Genomic DNA, 16,502 nt, shown 5'->3' with positions numbered 1-16,502 from the left:
ATTCCAGTTATCTGCATCTTACTGTATTAAATAAAAAATAAATAGCTTAATAATTTTTTTCAAAGCCTATCATCCAGAAATGGTCAGGAGAAGACCAACGTCAATCAACTTTTCAAGAAAGAAAAGAAAACAACAACAAAATAAGATCAACAATCACATCACATCTCTTCCTATTAAAGGTTTGGGGGAGAGGGGTCTCTATAGCCCAAGTTGAACAAAATGGTCAGTACATCACTAACAAATGGAACCTTCTAATTTTTGTTTACAAAAGCTGAGTTATTGTTATCTTGATTATGTTTGAGAAAGTTGAAGGAACCAATTTATTTTTACTATTACCTGCTTAGAATCTATGAAGGAAACCTAAAGTTTTCCAAAAATTCATTAGGATCCCAAAAAAGTACTATAAGAACTTCAAGAATTTCATGAATTTATGAAATGAGTAGTTGTCAATGAAGCTGTGCACTGAAAAGTTCAATGAATACCAATATCTACCCAGCTGATGAAATATATCACCAACATCCTAGAATTCCATGTTCAAACTGTTCCATTTTATTCCATTTCTACTACTTCAGGTCACTATCAGCTCTTGCCTAAATTATTGTTGCAGTCTCTTAGTCCACCCTTACACAGACCACCCATTTCACCACACAGCAGCCAGAACAACACAAGTAAAAAAGTAAAGTTCAAACTTCTAACAGGTGCTTTATAAGGCTCTTTATGATCTGAACTCCTCATGTCTTCCTGGCTTGATCCTTTACCACTACTGTACCCACTCCCACCCAATATACAAATACCAAGAAGACATGTTCTCCCATACACACACTAGCCTTCAGCCATATTCAGCTATCTGCAGTCCCTCAAAAGCAACAGTCGGCCGGGTGCGGTGGCTCACGCCTGTAATCCCAACACTTTGGGAGACAGAGGTGGGAGGATCACAAGGTCAGGAGATCGAGACCACGGTGAAACCCCATCTCTACTAAAAATACAAAAAATTAGCCAGGCATGGTGGTGGGCGCCTGTAGTCCCAGTTACTTGGGGGGCTGAGGCAGGAGAATGGCGTGAACTCGGGAGGCGGAGCTTGCAGTGAACGGAGATCGCATCACTGCACTCCAGCCTGGGCGACCGAGCGAGACTCCATCTCAAAAAAAAAAGCAAAAAAAAAAAAAACAAACAAAAAGGCTGCAGTCACCCTGAGATGCTCTGCATATATACTCCTTCCTCTGGATTGTACTCTCCTTTTTTGCCAACTCAGACTCATCCTGAAGTCTCATTTTAAATGCTGTGTCCTTTGCCACTGACTCAGTATTAAAAAAATAATAATAATAAATGCCAGGTTCTATGTGATACCTTCTTTGCGCAACTCATTGCCACCTAGCCCCATCTGATGATCCATAATACCCTGCACTTGGCATCCACATAGCAATATTCACTCTGAATAATTAATTATTTTTCAAACTTTCTGTCCTAATCTAAGTTACCTGAGGGTAGGAGACAATGCCTTATTCACTATCATGTCCTTGGAATCTAGCTCAATGCTTGACCCATAATAGAAACTAAACAAATTCATTGAATGAATGAATGTATCATAAAAGGCATTTCATTCATAGAGGCGATACAGTTTTGAAAACTTTCATTAAAGAAATAGCATCAGAATTGATATTAGAATACGTTGATTTTTTTAAAAAAATAAGAAAAAGAAATAACATACCTGTCTTTCCAACTCTTGTCCTGTTATGCCAGCCTCTACATGAGCTGTCAAATTGTTCTCATCAACCCAGAGAATTCGATTCTGTTGCAAAGGAAGAAAGAAATCTGATCTCCATGAACTACTAATATTTTCTCAGGAAATATAACTTCTTAATTCAAAGCAACAAGTGATAAGACAATGATTAAGCAAGAAGGGTTCCCCTCAACCACCCACACTGGAAACCAAGTCCACTTATCCCAGACTATACAACATGATGACACAGTAACAAAGGCAGTATATTATGCAGGGGTTGGCTTAAAACATAGACTCTGTCTTTATTCAGATGTTAATTTAAATTAAACTCCTTCTCTTACCTTAGGCAAATTATTTAACTGTTTAGGCTTATTGTTTCCTCATTCGTAAAATGTAAATAGCAATAATACAGAAAGTGTTGCCTACAATAATTAAATGAGATACTCCATGTAAAAAAACAGCATATACAGGTCCTGGCATTGTGCAAATACTATCTGCACTATGTTAACATAGCAATCATTATCTAATTGAAGAATATCAGAATATGACCATAAGATTAGAAAAAAAAATCTGCAAAGACATTTAAATATAGCAGATGGCATCCCTGCTTTATTTTTAATTCAAAACAGGGCCAGAGATCTCATGTACAAAACAAAGCATATCCCTGCCTTGGGCTCAAAAGAAGGAACTAAATTTCATCTGGCTCAAGTTACCAAATGTATGACTGCCAATAAAAAAAGTTATCTGGCATTCTTATTTGACCTAACTTTTACATATATATGAATTTTCATGAATTACTTTCTATAATTAAGAGCAGACTTCTTTCCCCTTTCTATCTGGCTGAGCAACTGGGTAACATATAGAACCTTCTTCTGGATCCCAGGGAAGCTTTCTTTCGACTTTCATATGCTCAATTTCACGGCAATAACTAACATAGATAAATCGACTTAATAACAAAAAGAAAAGAGCACAACAGACAATACAAAAACAGCAGTTGCTACCTACATTCCAAATCTGAACACACATGAATAACCACACTGCTTAATTTATGGGGTTGGGAAAAGCATTAAATAAGATGATGTATGTGAATGCACTTTTAGTTTTATGTTACATAAAACTCATAATTATACTCTCACTATAAGACAATAGTAATTTCTTTCTTTCTTTCTTTCTTTTTTTTTTTGAGACAGAGTCTTGCTCTGTCACTCAGGCTGGAGTGCAGTGACATGATCTTGGCTCACTGCAATCTCTGCCTCCTGGGTTCAAGCAATTCTCCTGCCTCAGCCTCCCGAGTAGCTGGGATTACAGGCACATGCCACCACGCCCGGCTAATTTTTGTATTTTTAGAAGGGAAAGGATTTCACCACATTGGCCAGGCTGGTCTAGAACTCCTGGCCTCAGATGATCTGCCCACCTCACCCTCCCAAAGTGCTGGGATTACAGGCGTGAGCCACCGCGCCCGGCTGACAACAGTAACTTCGATACAACTACGGTATAATCAGGGTTTTGGTCCTTTGGCAGCTAAACAAAAGACAGTATTATTAAATTGCAGAATGAAAAGACAAAGAATTTTTAATCTGATGGTACCTTATGTATACATCTTCTCCCCCAACAGACTGGCTCTTGAGGCAATTACATACTCATTCTAAATATATACCTTGTAGCTACCAAGAGTTCAAACATATCTTTTGGTAGAAAAAGGAAATTAAAAGCAGCAGAAAAAAACTTCATAGGCACTCACAGAAAAACCTAAAGAAAACATATAGGCTACCCTATTACATCCCATATACACTACCAAATCCATGTTAACATTCCAGAATAAGCTATTCTTCAGCTATCTTCTGAGGAAATAAATTGCCTTTTCTTAAAATCTGGGATAAGGAGATAGGTTAATGGGGAACTTTACAATAAAAGAAGTGCTCACCATCTGAACTTGATCAATTTTAGCATCACTAAAAGTGGGACAATCAGCTATTACACACCTCTATTGATGTTACGTGACACTTTTTTAAAAGCACATTACCATCTATGAGAGATTCTTGCTGTAAAAACAAAACAAAACAAAAGGCAATGCCTGAACCTAACTAGACTTTATATGGAAGTTCTATTTAGTGGACATACAGGGCTTAGACAAAGAGTTAAATGACAAGCAGCAGCAACAGATAAATTCAAAATATGACATTCTATACCACAAATAAACTTGTTTATTCAAAAGTCTATAACATTCAAAAGGAAAAAAACAGGGAGTAAGAGGAGGCTTTTACATAAAGTGAGACTTAAGAGCTACAATGGAAAGCTAATGTGAGCCTTGTCTGGATCCCCATTTGAACAAATGAACTATAAAATTTTTTATATTGAAAATTGAATTTAGATAACTACTAAATAACATAAAGAATTACTTTTGATTTTGCCAGGAGTGATAATAATAGTTATGTGAGAAAATGTCCTTTTTAAATGAGATTATACAGAAATAATTATGTGTAAAGTAGCATTGTGTCAGAATTTGCTCTAAAACTACTAGAAAAAAAAGAAAGATAAAGAAAGTATGGCAAAATGTTAATAACTATTTATCTAGAAAATGAGTAAACTATTCTCTCTACTTAGGCGTTTGAAAAAAATTCAAATTTGGTAAAATAGCATGAAGACACACACCTGAGGGTAAAAGTAAACCTATCTTTTGGAGAACTGAATACAAGGGTAAAATGTAATGATGAAATACATTTAAAACAAAATGGATATTAGATTCCTTTTTCTTTATTGCCCAGGCTTGAATGCAGTGGTGTGATCTTGGCTCACTGCAACCGCCTCCCAGTTTCAAGCAAGTCTCATGTCTCAGCCTCCCAAGTAGCTGGGATTACAGGCACACGTCACCACACTCGGTTAATTTTTGTATTTTTATTAGAGATGACATTTTCCTATGTTGGCCCGGCTGGTCTCAAACTCCCAACCTCAAGTGATCCACCCACCTCAGCCTCCCCAAGTGCTGGGATTACAAGTGTGAGCCACAGTGCCCAGTGGCTAGATTCTTTTTTAATGACAATTAAGGTGGAGCCAATAAAGACAATGTTTTAAATATATTTCAAATTATTAAATACCATTTGTGAAGTGTCCAAAGAAATAATTGTTCTTGTCTCATCTGCAGGACACATCAGGCCATATGAAACACTTGTTCCTCCTGCCAAAATAGGAAACAACAACTTTTATGTTTAAATATTCTGTTTTTAGCTATATTTCTAGGGCAAATCCCTCATATCAAGTACACAGATAGGGCCACTAGAAAAGTGATACCTATTAATACTTTGCAAAATACAATTTGCCAATGCTAACACACTAAAAGCAAACTCACCTTTATTTTATGCTGAGTGCCAAAATGAAGCAATATTATGGAACTGAAAGCAATGGGCTATGGCTCCATCCCCTGGATATGCCACACTCAAGTGAGGCCCCTAGCAATTTGTGGAACTCCAAAAACATGATTAGAAAAGTTCTAAGCTGATAATAACTGAGGAGAGGGAGCTTAAAAGAAAAAAAAAGACTCATCCTATACAACTAGAGACATCATTACTTCCTACCACAATTATGAGATTCATTTATCATTTAAAATAATCTTATATTCTTATACAAAAAAGTTTTAATAAATTAGAAAAGAAACAAGTTTAAAATGTCTAGATTACGAGGTATTTAAAAACAAATTTAGATGTTTTTGGTGAAAAAGTGATTTTAATATAGAATAATACATAGAAGTATTTAAATATACTGTTGTCTTAACATTTACTGTCAAAGGAAAAATGCTTTCTTGATACCATTAAAGAACAATACAATGTTCTCTGTTCTTAACCAGATCTAAATCATCATATATCAGAATAAATTCTTGACTGATACTTCCATAAGCTCTGCATGAAAGAAAACATGTGAAAGTCACCTTCCACAAGAAGTACAAGGGGTGTTAATCCGTAAGGTTCAGCGTAACTTTACAAAGTGAGATCATGAAGTGTCGGTTAAAAACGTGATGCCTGTGATCAGTAACTACTATTTGCTTGTTACAGTCATTTGGAATTAGAAAAATATTTCATAATAAATGGCATTTTAGTGCCTTTTTTGCATGAATTCAACAGAAAGCATCAGCTGAAGAGGGAATATGGAGCTTCTGGAATTGTTGGGAGTCTCATCACCATTCCTATGCTAATCTCAAAGGTTTATATAGGACATATTTACATTTAGCTTTTGAAAAAGAAAATTATCTCCACAAATATACAGGTTAAAAAGTAACTACTAAAGCAGAAACATTTTCTTATTCAGGCATTAAATCACAGCTTCAACTAGGACCCATAGAGGAAAAAGCCGTGAACTAAGGTATACCATGTCTCAAACAGTTTAAGGAATTCTACTTAGAACACAAATGAGCATCATCGACCAATTTGTTAGAATAACCACATCACAATTACAATAAGGTTTGTTTTCAGTAGGGTGATGCAAATATTTAAAATACAAATATTTTAAATAGAACAAATTTACATATCAAAATTCAAAAGGCACAATACCTACCACCAATTGGTATGATACAAAGGTTGTATTTGCAAGCTAGATTCACAATCTTAACTACATCATCATGGCATGCTGTTGAAGAAAGGGAAAATAAATTAATTACAGAGGCACGAATAAAATCTGATAACCTTGGCAAATAAGAACCTACGAAATTCTTTATCAAAACTTTTCCTTCATTTATTCACTCATTAACACAATGAGTTGAGTATTAAAACACTTTACCTTTTTAACTTTTCATTTTGAAATAATTTGACTTACAAAAAAGTTACAAAGACAGTACAAGAATTTTCCTTCATCTTACATCCCCAGATATCAACATCTTATGTAGCTACAGTCCAACTATCAAAACCAAGCAACCAACACTGATATAATACAATAAACTAATCTACAGACCTTATTCAAATACTTCCAATTGTCCTACTAACGTCCTCTTTTCTAGACCAGAATCAACTCGAGGATCACACCCTGCATTTAGCTGCCTTGTGTCTTCTTTAAAAATAGGCATTTCCTTAGTGTATCTTTAACTTTCATGACCATGACAGTTTTGAAGAACAGTGGTCAGTTATTTCATAGAATGCCCCTCAGTTTGGGTTTGTAGATGTTTCCTCATGATTAAGTTCAGGTTATATATTTTGGGAGTAATTCCACAGAAGTGATGTTGCATCTTTCTCAGTGCATTACATCTAGAAGCACATGATACTAACATGCCTCATTTCCAGTAATGTTAACTTAATACATCATTTGGTTAGGCCGTGTCACTAGGTTTCCCCACTATAAGGATACTGTGTTTCTTGCTGAAATCAATAGGTATTAATTGTTCAAATAATTTATTCAATATTCAATATTAATAGGTTCAAATATTAACAGGTATTAATTGTTCAAATACTTATTAACTTCAATAAGAAAACACAGTATCCTTATAGTGGGAAAACCTAGTGACACAGTATTTACGTATTTTAGACTACATAAAATACCATGTTTCTCATCATACTTTCACCTAATTTTAGCACCATTGATGATTTATTGTTTAAACAAATGTTTGCAATATTGCACAAAATACACTGCACATAAATTCCTTTCCTTTGTACAGAACTAAAGAGTTCTCTTTATGCTTGCAAAAGTTATATAAGTAACAAAAAACTGACTGGAAGATTTTAAATGCCAAGCAAGAGGTACTAAGACTCAACTTGACTGGCAATAGGACATTAGTGGAGGTTCCTAAGGAGGGGAACAAGATGGCAAAGAGATTGTTTTGGAAAAGTCAATCTCCTGATATAATAAGCGATGGCATGCAGGAGTGAGACTTGAGGCAAGAAAACTATGCAAAACTCCAGTATTAGTTGCTAAGAGCCTAGGGACGCAGCAGGAAATAAGAATGCTGAGGAAAGCAAATGAATATCCATTTATGAATGCAAAAATAGTTCTATCAAAGTTGCAATTATCTTTTCTAAGGTTTGTGTAAAGCTAAGAAAACATGTCACTTGTATCATTCCAATTTTTAATAAATATCTATTTCAAGCTTTTGGATTAAGCTTATAAAGCTTGCTATCTGTGGTAAATTTACTAAATAGAATACTCATTAATTAACAATTCACAAAATACCCAAAGATGTCTATTAAAAAATCTTCAACAAGGCAAAATTATCTTCTAGGAATGTCACCTAATCAAAAGGCTTCCTTAACCATGTTATCTGAAACTGCATCCATCCCACTACGCATCCTTGTTCACGCTACCCTCTTACATGCTTTTATTCACAGCACTTAACACTAACCAATATGTTACATATTTATTTGTGAATTATCTGTTTCCCCTCAGTAAATTCTATGGCACTTGAGAGCAGGGATTTTTGTTTTATTCACTGCTTATCCTCAAGTACCTAGCCTGTATTTTCACAGTCCTAAAGTTCTGGTGTTTAAGCCAATGAAAATAATGCATAAACACTAAATTTAACAAGTGAAGTAACTGTCCTTACTCTTAAACAAGCCCCAAGCATCCTATTAAGCAACACATAGAATTCCCATTCAGATCAAAGCCAGACTTAAAGACAACTACAATAGATTTCCTAGTTTTGTGTGTGTGTGTGTGTGTGTTTTGCAAGAATGAGACAGCCACATCCACTCTATGGAATACCACATTGCCTCAAATTTCTTCATTGTCTCAAAACGAGGCCTCCTACAAAGAAAAACTTGGACTTCATCGCCAGTAGGAAATTTATATTAAAATTAAATAAAGACCTCAGTGACTTAATAACTTGTTGGGAAACTATTTCCAAAGAAGTCATTACACTAGGATATTGAACAGAATAAAACTATAAACTTGATTCATCCAGGAATACACCATTCATAGAGATTCTTGAAGTATGGAAGAAGCTGGCAAAAGGATTATTGAATTAATCTCCCAAGTGTGTATGGCAGACTTAAAGGGGCAAGAAACATGAGGCATGAAAACCCTTATGGTTTCACAAAAACCTAGATATACACTGAGAAGGAACTGATTTGGAAATTGGGATGGAAAAAAAGTGGAAGAGCAATGGTGCAAGGGAACCAATAAAATGGGAGGGATTTTACAAAGCAAAGAAACTTTTGTGAAATATTGTTTACTACATCTGAGTTTTTGAGAATATTTGGATTTCTTAAAGCAAAATGTACTTCCACTATATTATTCTGTTTTTGTTTTTGTTTTTTAAGAGATGAGGGACTTACTAGTCCACGTTAGACTCGAACTCTGGGCAAGTGATCCTCCTGCGTCATCATTCTGAGTAACAGGGACTACAGGAACACACTGCCAAGCCCAACTCTCTCAGTATTTTAATGTTGAAAGACAGGAAGGAAATGCCTGGAAGGTACACTTGAAAGGAAATGCCTAGAAGGTACACTTGAAAGTTCTTATTAAGATACATCAAAGGATGGCCTATTAGGTTTCTTGTGGGAAGTGAAAATTGATAAATTTTGCTTTCACGTTTTCCAGTAATAAACAGAATAAACCTTCTCCAAATCTTGGTAGAGAAGTAACCTAAAGCTACTAAAAAACAGGCAGGCAAAACAAAAATATTTCTTCTATTGGAGAATACCTTTTCCTCAGGAACAGTTAAAATTTCTATACTAAACTAACAGAGATGAAAGACTTATTTAATAAATATTCCAAATGCATAGAATAATATACTAGTATCAGGAAAGTAATTTCATCTCTGCTACATATGCTCTTGGATTTTCCTCCCATGTATCTCACCTGCCTCTTGCCCCCACATTAAAGTATAATTTTTCCCTCAGACAGTTCCTCCAAAGTAGAAGGATCTCATTTAAGAACTGAGAGTCCATGAATGATCCAATTTATTAAAAAATAAAATACGTACTCTGAAAAGGAAGATCTGAAGATAAAATGAATCAGAAAATCAATAGAACTCTTTAAAAAATGCAATAATGGACAGCAAGGAACACTATACCTGTTCTGCTTTAAATTACCTGCTAAAAGAGATGGGTAAAAAACCTCAGATTTATACTCACTAAGAGTAAAATTACAATACAAAGCTCATCCATCCCCCGTCCCAGCCAAACGCTAATAATCACTCAAAATTTAATTATTCATTTCAAACATAGTATGCATATATATAATACATAAAATTTGTTTGACCAGGCTTTTTAAAGCTCACAGCTGATATCAACAAATTATTACTAATATTAGTTTGCAGTACTCAATTATATTAATAATTCTATGTATCTGAATGTAACACTGACACTAATTTCATGAAGCTTCCAAATTATCCAAAAATACATTTTTCTACTGACATCTCAATAAGATCATTTACATTTGAAATGATTATTTAATTATCAGCAACAAAATGAATTGTTAAAACCATTAGTTCAGAAAAACCAGGTCAAGAAAGAGCTTTAAGACTGTTACGTAAACTCTCTTAAAAATACAGCAATTTATATTTTTTACAACTCATATGCCAAAAAGTACATATTTCCAATATTAAATTAACTTAAAATTTAGCAATACTAAATTAATGATACAAGGAGGGGAAAACTTACTTGGCCATAAAACTATATCAGGAATTCGCTCAAACATTCCTTCCCTGAGCAAAAATATCTCATGAAGACAATGACCTGTTTTGTGGTTAAAAAAACAAAAACACAAAAACAGCTTAAAATATAGAAAATTTTTGTTAAAAATAAATAGGGCTAATATAAAGTAACTTACCATGAGCTCTAAATACTCGATCATCTGCCTCTTGTGAATATGAAATATTAGTTTCTTTAAGGTCATGAAGAAAATCTTCGTTTACAACAGAAGGAGGTGTATCACTAGGATTTAAGGATGCCTAGAAAATAAAATTGATTTCTTTGACTTATTTTTAGACAACGAATTTTGGGTACTTAGAGAGAATGATTACAAAATGTAGACTTTTTAAAAAAAACATTCAAAGTAAGGCTGAAACATAGGAAAATACAAAACAACATATACAGAAATCAGCTTTATGAGAGTAACAAATTACAAATGCTCTGGTTAATCGCAATCATTTCTAAAGATTGTAATCAACAGGGAAGATAGCAAAGTATCAAATCTTTCATTGCAGATTAAGGAGACTGGGAGAAAGTTACTTGACTTGTACACTATCTACACTTAATCTGTCGATAAAATTTAGCATTTCTGGCCGGGCGCGGTGGCTCACACCTGTAATCCCAGCACTTTGGGAGGCCAAGGCAGGCGGATCATGAGGTCAGGAGATCGAGATCATCCTGGCTAACACAGTGAATCCCTGCCTCTCCTAAAAATACAAAAATTAGCCGGGCATGGTGGCGAGTGCCTGTAGTCCCAGCTACTTGGGAGGCTGAGGCAGGAGAATGGTGTGAACCCAGGAGGCAGAGCTTGCAGTGAGCGAAGATCACACCACCACACTCCAGCCTGGGCAACAGAGTGAGACTCCGTCTCAAAAAAAAAAAAAAAAAAAAATTAGCATTTCTTATTATTCAATTGCCATTTTAAAATGATCAACAGAAAGCCTCAAAATAGGTAATAAATCCGTTTTTATACAGCTGCTTTAAAACTCACAACATAATTATAAACTTGATATTCAATTTCACCTAACAGGTAACTTGAAATCTAATCTTCAACTTCAAAGTTAAAACTATGAGTCATTGGGCATGTCACCCAACTTCTATGAGCCTTGGCTTCTTCATCTGTTAAATGAGATTATCACCATAGGGCTACTATAAGGAAGGCAGGTTAAATGTGATAATTTTTGTGAAAAGCACCTAATAGCATGCCTAGAACATAGGAAGAGGTCTATAAATGGCTGGCCAAGTAAAATCTGCTATGGTGGATGGGGGGAAGCTATCATACGGTATTTGGAAAAAAGAAAATATAAGAATATGCAAAGAACAAATATGATACTTCCATATTATCTTAATCTCTTATTAAGGTACTGCATAAAAAATACTTATTGAGTGGTTGCTATAAGCTAGGCACTCTTCAAGGTCTTGATACAACAGTGAGTTAAACAGAAAAAAGTATTTTGACCTTATGAAATTTACTCCATAGGAGAAGGAAATACTAAAAGAACTCCAACAAAATACATTAATATTTTAAGTAATTAAGAACTGAAAAGGGCTCAAAAACTGGTGAAATCTAACTATGGTATGTGGATTGTATCAATGTCAAAAACAAGTAATTGCAAATAGTCAAGAGATCGAGAGAGAGAGAATTTAAGAGATAAGAGAGACCTCTAGGAAAAGTTAAAAGATGGCTTGGGAGGGGTAGAATTAGTTGTTCAGCCTAACTTAATAACTAGAATAAAATAACTGTGGATTTTTAAATAAACCCAATAAGTACTCACCAAATACCTATACCACTTAATAACAAGTTGGATACAGTGGAGAATATTGTATAAGACATAGCCCCTGTACTTATGGAACTTATATCCAGTTAGAGAGACTGGAATACAGAATACTATGCTACAGCAAAATAATAATAAAAACACAACAAAAATAATAATAAAAAGAAATGCTAAATATTTCATTAGCTTCATTTATATACATACAGTTTAAAGTTTCCCAATTCTACTTTCAGAAAAGTGAAACTACATGAACAAACTAAAATCCTCAATCGCTCATATCTTAATCAAATTTTTACTTTTTATAATTCTTCAAATATTCTAAATGTCCTAATATTAAATGTGATTTTACATTTTTATTTTAAATTATTCTCCATTAATCCTAGATTATGGTCAGTCTACTAAATAATCTAAACATCACGGCAACTTATATTTCTGTAACAAGCACTCTTTAAGGAAGTAAATAATTTGCACTTCACTATTACCCTGTGAGAGGCAGAACAAATAGTTATTACTCCCAATTCTAAAAATAATCAAGGCTCAGAGAAGATAAAAAGTTTGCCAGATAAATCTCAGATAAATTGTGAGACTAGGGTCTAGATCTGTGACACTGAATAACTGTCCGTAACAGTCTAACAAGGCCAATATAATTAATAGGCTTTATAACAAAAAACATGACAGTTGCAGGGAATCCAATATAACAAATTACAAAGAGAAATCATATTAATTTGGGTTTAAAAACACAGTTAAATGTATTAGTAATAATTTTTGTTTGCTTACTTTAGAGGTAGTTTTATGCTCCACATTTACTCCAAGGGTATTTTGGATCCATTCTTTAAATGTTGGTAAACCCATGCCACTAAGAGGGTACCTAAAGTACAAAGAAAGTAAAAATATTAGAGCAAAGTATCTTCATTTAAATTTAAAGCTTAAATTCTGCTTCCAGTGATGGTCAAGCAGTTACTATCAAACCAACACTTTCACATGTAACTATAAACTCTGAACAAAAACAAAACAAACAAAACCCAGCTATCTAAAGGCAGTATAGACAGACCAAAAGCAGTCAAAAATAGGGCAGAAGGGTGTGTTACATTTGAAAAAAAGCAAAAAATACTACATAAGTTCATAAGTTTCCAGTTTGGTTTTGTTTTTTACATAAGTTTTAGTTTTATGGCAGGCCCCAGCTGGTGCCTCAAAAGGTAATAAAAATGCTGAAAATTTACAGTCTTCCTGGCTTAAAGAACCAGACCACAGTGTTTGGGGTGAATGCTGCATCTGGAAAGCATACTGGGAAATCACAGAAAGAAGCAAGTAAGACAGGAACCTATCTATCAGCTCTCTCCAAATGTCTGGCTGACTCTTAATGGCATGTATAGAAAACATACTGGAATATTCTAGGCAGCCCAGTTAAGCTTAAAAAAAAAACTGGACAGGCAATTCAGCTGCTCACCACAGGGGGACAGAATTTAGAGTTTCAGATCAGTCAAGTTAATTGCTTGATTTAAAACAAATTTTTTAAAGGTCTCCTCAGAGGAATAGAACAGAATCCAGAGTTCCTACATCATGTACAATGTCCAAAACACACTCCAGTATTACTAGACAAGAACAAACTGTAAAGTATGAGTCATAATCAAGAAAAAGGACAATTAATGATGACTGACCCCAAAATGACCTAAGATACTGGAAGTAGCACACAAGGGTTTTAAAGCAGCTATTGTAGCTATGCCAATGGACAAAATGGAAAATGTACTCCCAGTGAATATTAGAAAAAAAAAATCTTAGCAGAGAAATAAAAAAACTATAAAAAAGAACACAATAGAAATTCTATAACTGAATCTCTGACACATTCCACTGGCATCTCATTACAATTTTAATTTGAATTTTACTGAGTACTTATGAAATTGAGCATCTATTCCTATATCTACTGTCCATTTGGATATCCTCCATTTTGAAAACCAGTTCAAGTCTTTTGCTCATTTTCCTCCTGGGTTATTGTTCTCTCAATTACATGTAAGAAATCTTTATATATTTATAAAATGAAAGATATATATATTAGACATTTTCTCTTACTCTGTGATTTATCCTTTCACTCTCTTAAAGGAGTCCTGTAGTTTGGATACCGAACCCTCCAGAACTCATGTTGAAATCTGATCCCCTAGTGGGAGGTGTTTGGGTCATGGAGGTATATCTTTATGAACAGATTAATGCCCTGGGGGGGAGGGAGAGAAGTGTGAGTGAGTTCTGTTAGTTCCCACAAGAGCTGGTTGTTTAAAAAGAGACTGGCACCTCCCTACCATCTCTCTCTTGCTTCCAGTTTCACCATGTGATCTCAGCACATACCAGCTCCCCTTCCCCTTCTGCAGGAGTGGAAGCAGCTTGAGGTCCTCACCAGAAGCAGACCCTGATGCCATGTTTCTTGCACAGCCTGCAGAACCATGAGCCAAACAAACCTCTATTCTTTATTAATTACCCAGTCTCAGGTATTACCAATAAAATAAAAAGGTGACCACCTTCAAGATACTTGAACTTACAGATACAGAGTAAGCGTTACTATCATGTATAAAATTTAAAACTATCTTCTATCACTAAAATAAAGTATTTATATCTCTATATCTGAATGCACAATATTTATTTAACACTCAGAAGACTGTACTTAGCAGTGCAGAATACATGGAATTGGTATTATGACTCCTGTTCTTAAGAAACTTACAACCTAGCTTAGTCAAAGCTGCAGCAACATTTAATTTGTGAGATGAACACACGGGCAGAGAACACGAAACTTTAACCAGAGATGTGATAAATAGAAAACTAAGCACCTATACCAATTGTTGAATCACAGTGACTACTGAATGGATCTTCTTCTTTTCCATGACTGAAGATTAGTTTGAGAACATTAAATGGCTTTTTTTGTAAAATATAAGATGAGATCAATTTATCACTTTCCCATAGCGCTGAAATAGACTATACTATAGAAGATACAGAACCAGAACGAGTTTTCAAGGCCAATGAAATTTCTGTGGACAAAAATTATCCAAGAGGGAAGTGCACATCAGGACGGACAATGACTAAAGACAAAGTGACTCTTACTCTGGGGCAGCACATAAGAAGCAACAAAAATATTAGTGTATGTTGCAGGAAGTCAGGGACCCCAAACAGAGGGACCAGCTGGAGCCATGGCAGAGGAACATAAATTGTGAAGATTTCATGGACATTTATCAGTTCCCAAAATTAATACTCTTATAATTTCTTATGCCTGTCTTGTTTTTAATCTCTTAATCCTGTTATCTTCGTAAGCTGAGAATGTACGTCACCTCAGGACCACTATTGTACAAATTGATTGTAAAACGTGTGTTTGAACAATATTAAATCAGTGCACCTTGAAAACGAATGGAATAACAGCAATTTTAAGGAACAATGGAAGACAACCAAAGGTCTGACTGCCTGCGGGGTTGGGTAGAACAGAGCCATATTTTTCTTCTTGTAGAGAGCCTATAAACGGACCTGCAAGTAGGAGAGATATTGCTGAATTTTTTTCCCAGCAAGAAATATTAATAATTAATACCCTGGGGAAGGAATGCACTCCTGGGGGGAGGTATATAAATGGCCGCTCTGGGAGTGTGTTTTATGCAGTTGAGATAAGGACTGAAGTATGCCCTGGTCTCTTGCAGTACCCTCAGGCTTATTAGGGTGGGGAAAAGATCCCACCCTGGTAAATTTGAGGTCAGACTGCTATCGAACCCTGTTTTCTGTTGTTTAAGATGTTTATCAAGACAATATGTGCACAGCCAAACATAGACCCTCATCAGTAATTCTAATTTTGCCCTTTGCCTTGTGATCTTTGCTTTGTCCTTTGCCTTGTGATCTTTATTGCCCTTGAGCATGTGATCTTTGTGACCTACTTCCTGTTCGTACACTCCCTCCCCTTTTGAAATCCCTAATAAAAATCTGATGGTTTTGCAGCTCAGGGGGCATTACGGACCTACCGACAATGTGGTATCACCCCTGGCAGCCCAGTTGTAAAATTCCTCTCTTTGTACTCTTTCTCTTTATTTCTCAGACTGGCCGACACTTAGGGAAAATATAAAGAACCTACGTTGAAATACTGGGGGTGGGTTCCCCTGATAAGTATATACAATCATCTAGCCTCAGGGTGAGTTCCACAATTGCTAAGCAATTTAACAGCCTTTTTATAATCAGATAAAGCTTCAATTAAAAATTATGCCATCAAAAAGACAAAGTCTAACAAACTCAAATTCTCCATTTATATACTAACTTGTGATTTGTAAGTACCAAACTAATATATAACACCCATAAAGTCAAAAATAATGACATTTTTCAAAAATTTTACTTTATAGAAATCTTCAGGGACTGAGATGGCTGATTAGAAGCAGCTGTGGTCCACAG

At 35.0% G+C, this 16,502-nt stretch overlaps 1 protein-coding gene across 4 annotated transcripts in view; it reads right to left on the bottom strand.

Annotated features, from left to right (window-relative positions):
• Positions 1–16,502, bottom strand: part of AGPS (alkylglycerone phosphate synthase) — a 160,267-nt gene that overhangs the window by 100,482 nt on the left and 43,283 nt on the right. For all 4 annotated transcript variants that reach the window (XR_012421267.1, XM_005573575.4, XM_045367311.2 and 1 more), the window contains exons 3-8: positions 12,879–12,969; positions 10,466–10,586; positions 10,297–10,371; positions 6,266–6,337; positions 4,816–4,895; positions 1,709–1,789 (exon numbers count right to left, since the gene is read on the bottom strand). Coding sequence is in view for 3 of the 4 variants with exons in the window: in XM_005573575.4 (XP_005573632.2) it covers positions 1,709–1,789; positions 4,816–4,895; positions 6,266–6,337; positions 10,297–10,371; positions 10,466–10,586; positions 12,879–12,969 (520 nt within the window). In the remaining variant the exon portion in view is untranslated. The remainder of the gene's footprint in view (positions 1–1,708; positions 1,790–4,815; positions 4,896–6,265; positions 6,338–10,296; positions 10,372–10,465; positions 10,587–12,878; positions 12,970–16,502) is intronic.

This window comes from Macaca fascicularis, chromosome 12 (assembly GCF_037993035.2).
Source record: "Macaca fascicularis isolate 582-1 chromosome 12, T2T-MFA8v1.1".
NCBI classification, from domain to species: Eukaryota; Metazoa; Chordata; class Mammalia; order Primates; family Cercopithecidae; genus Macaca; species Macaca fascicularis.
Note: the sequence above shows the minus strand (reverse complement) of the source record. Positions and strands in the feature narration are given on the sequence as shown.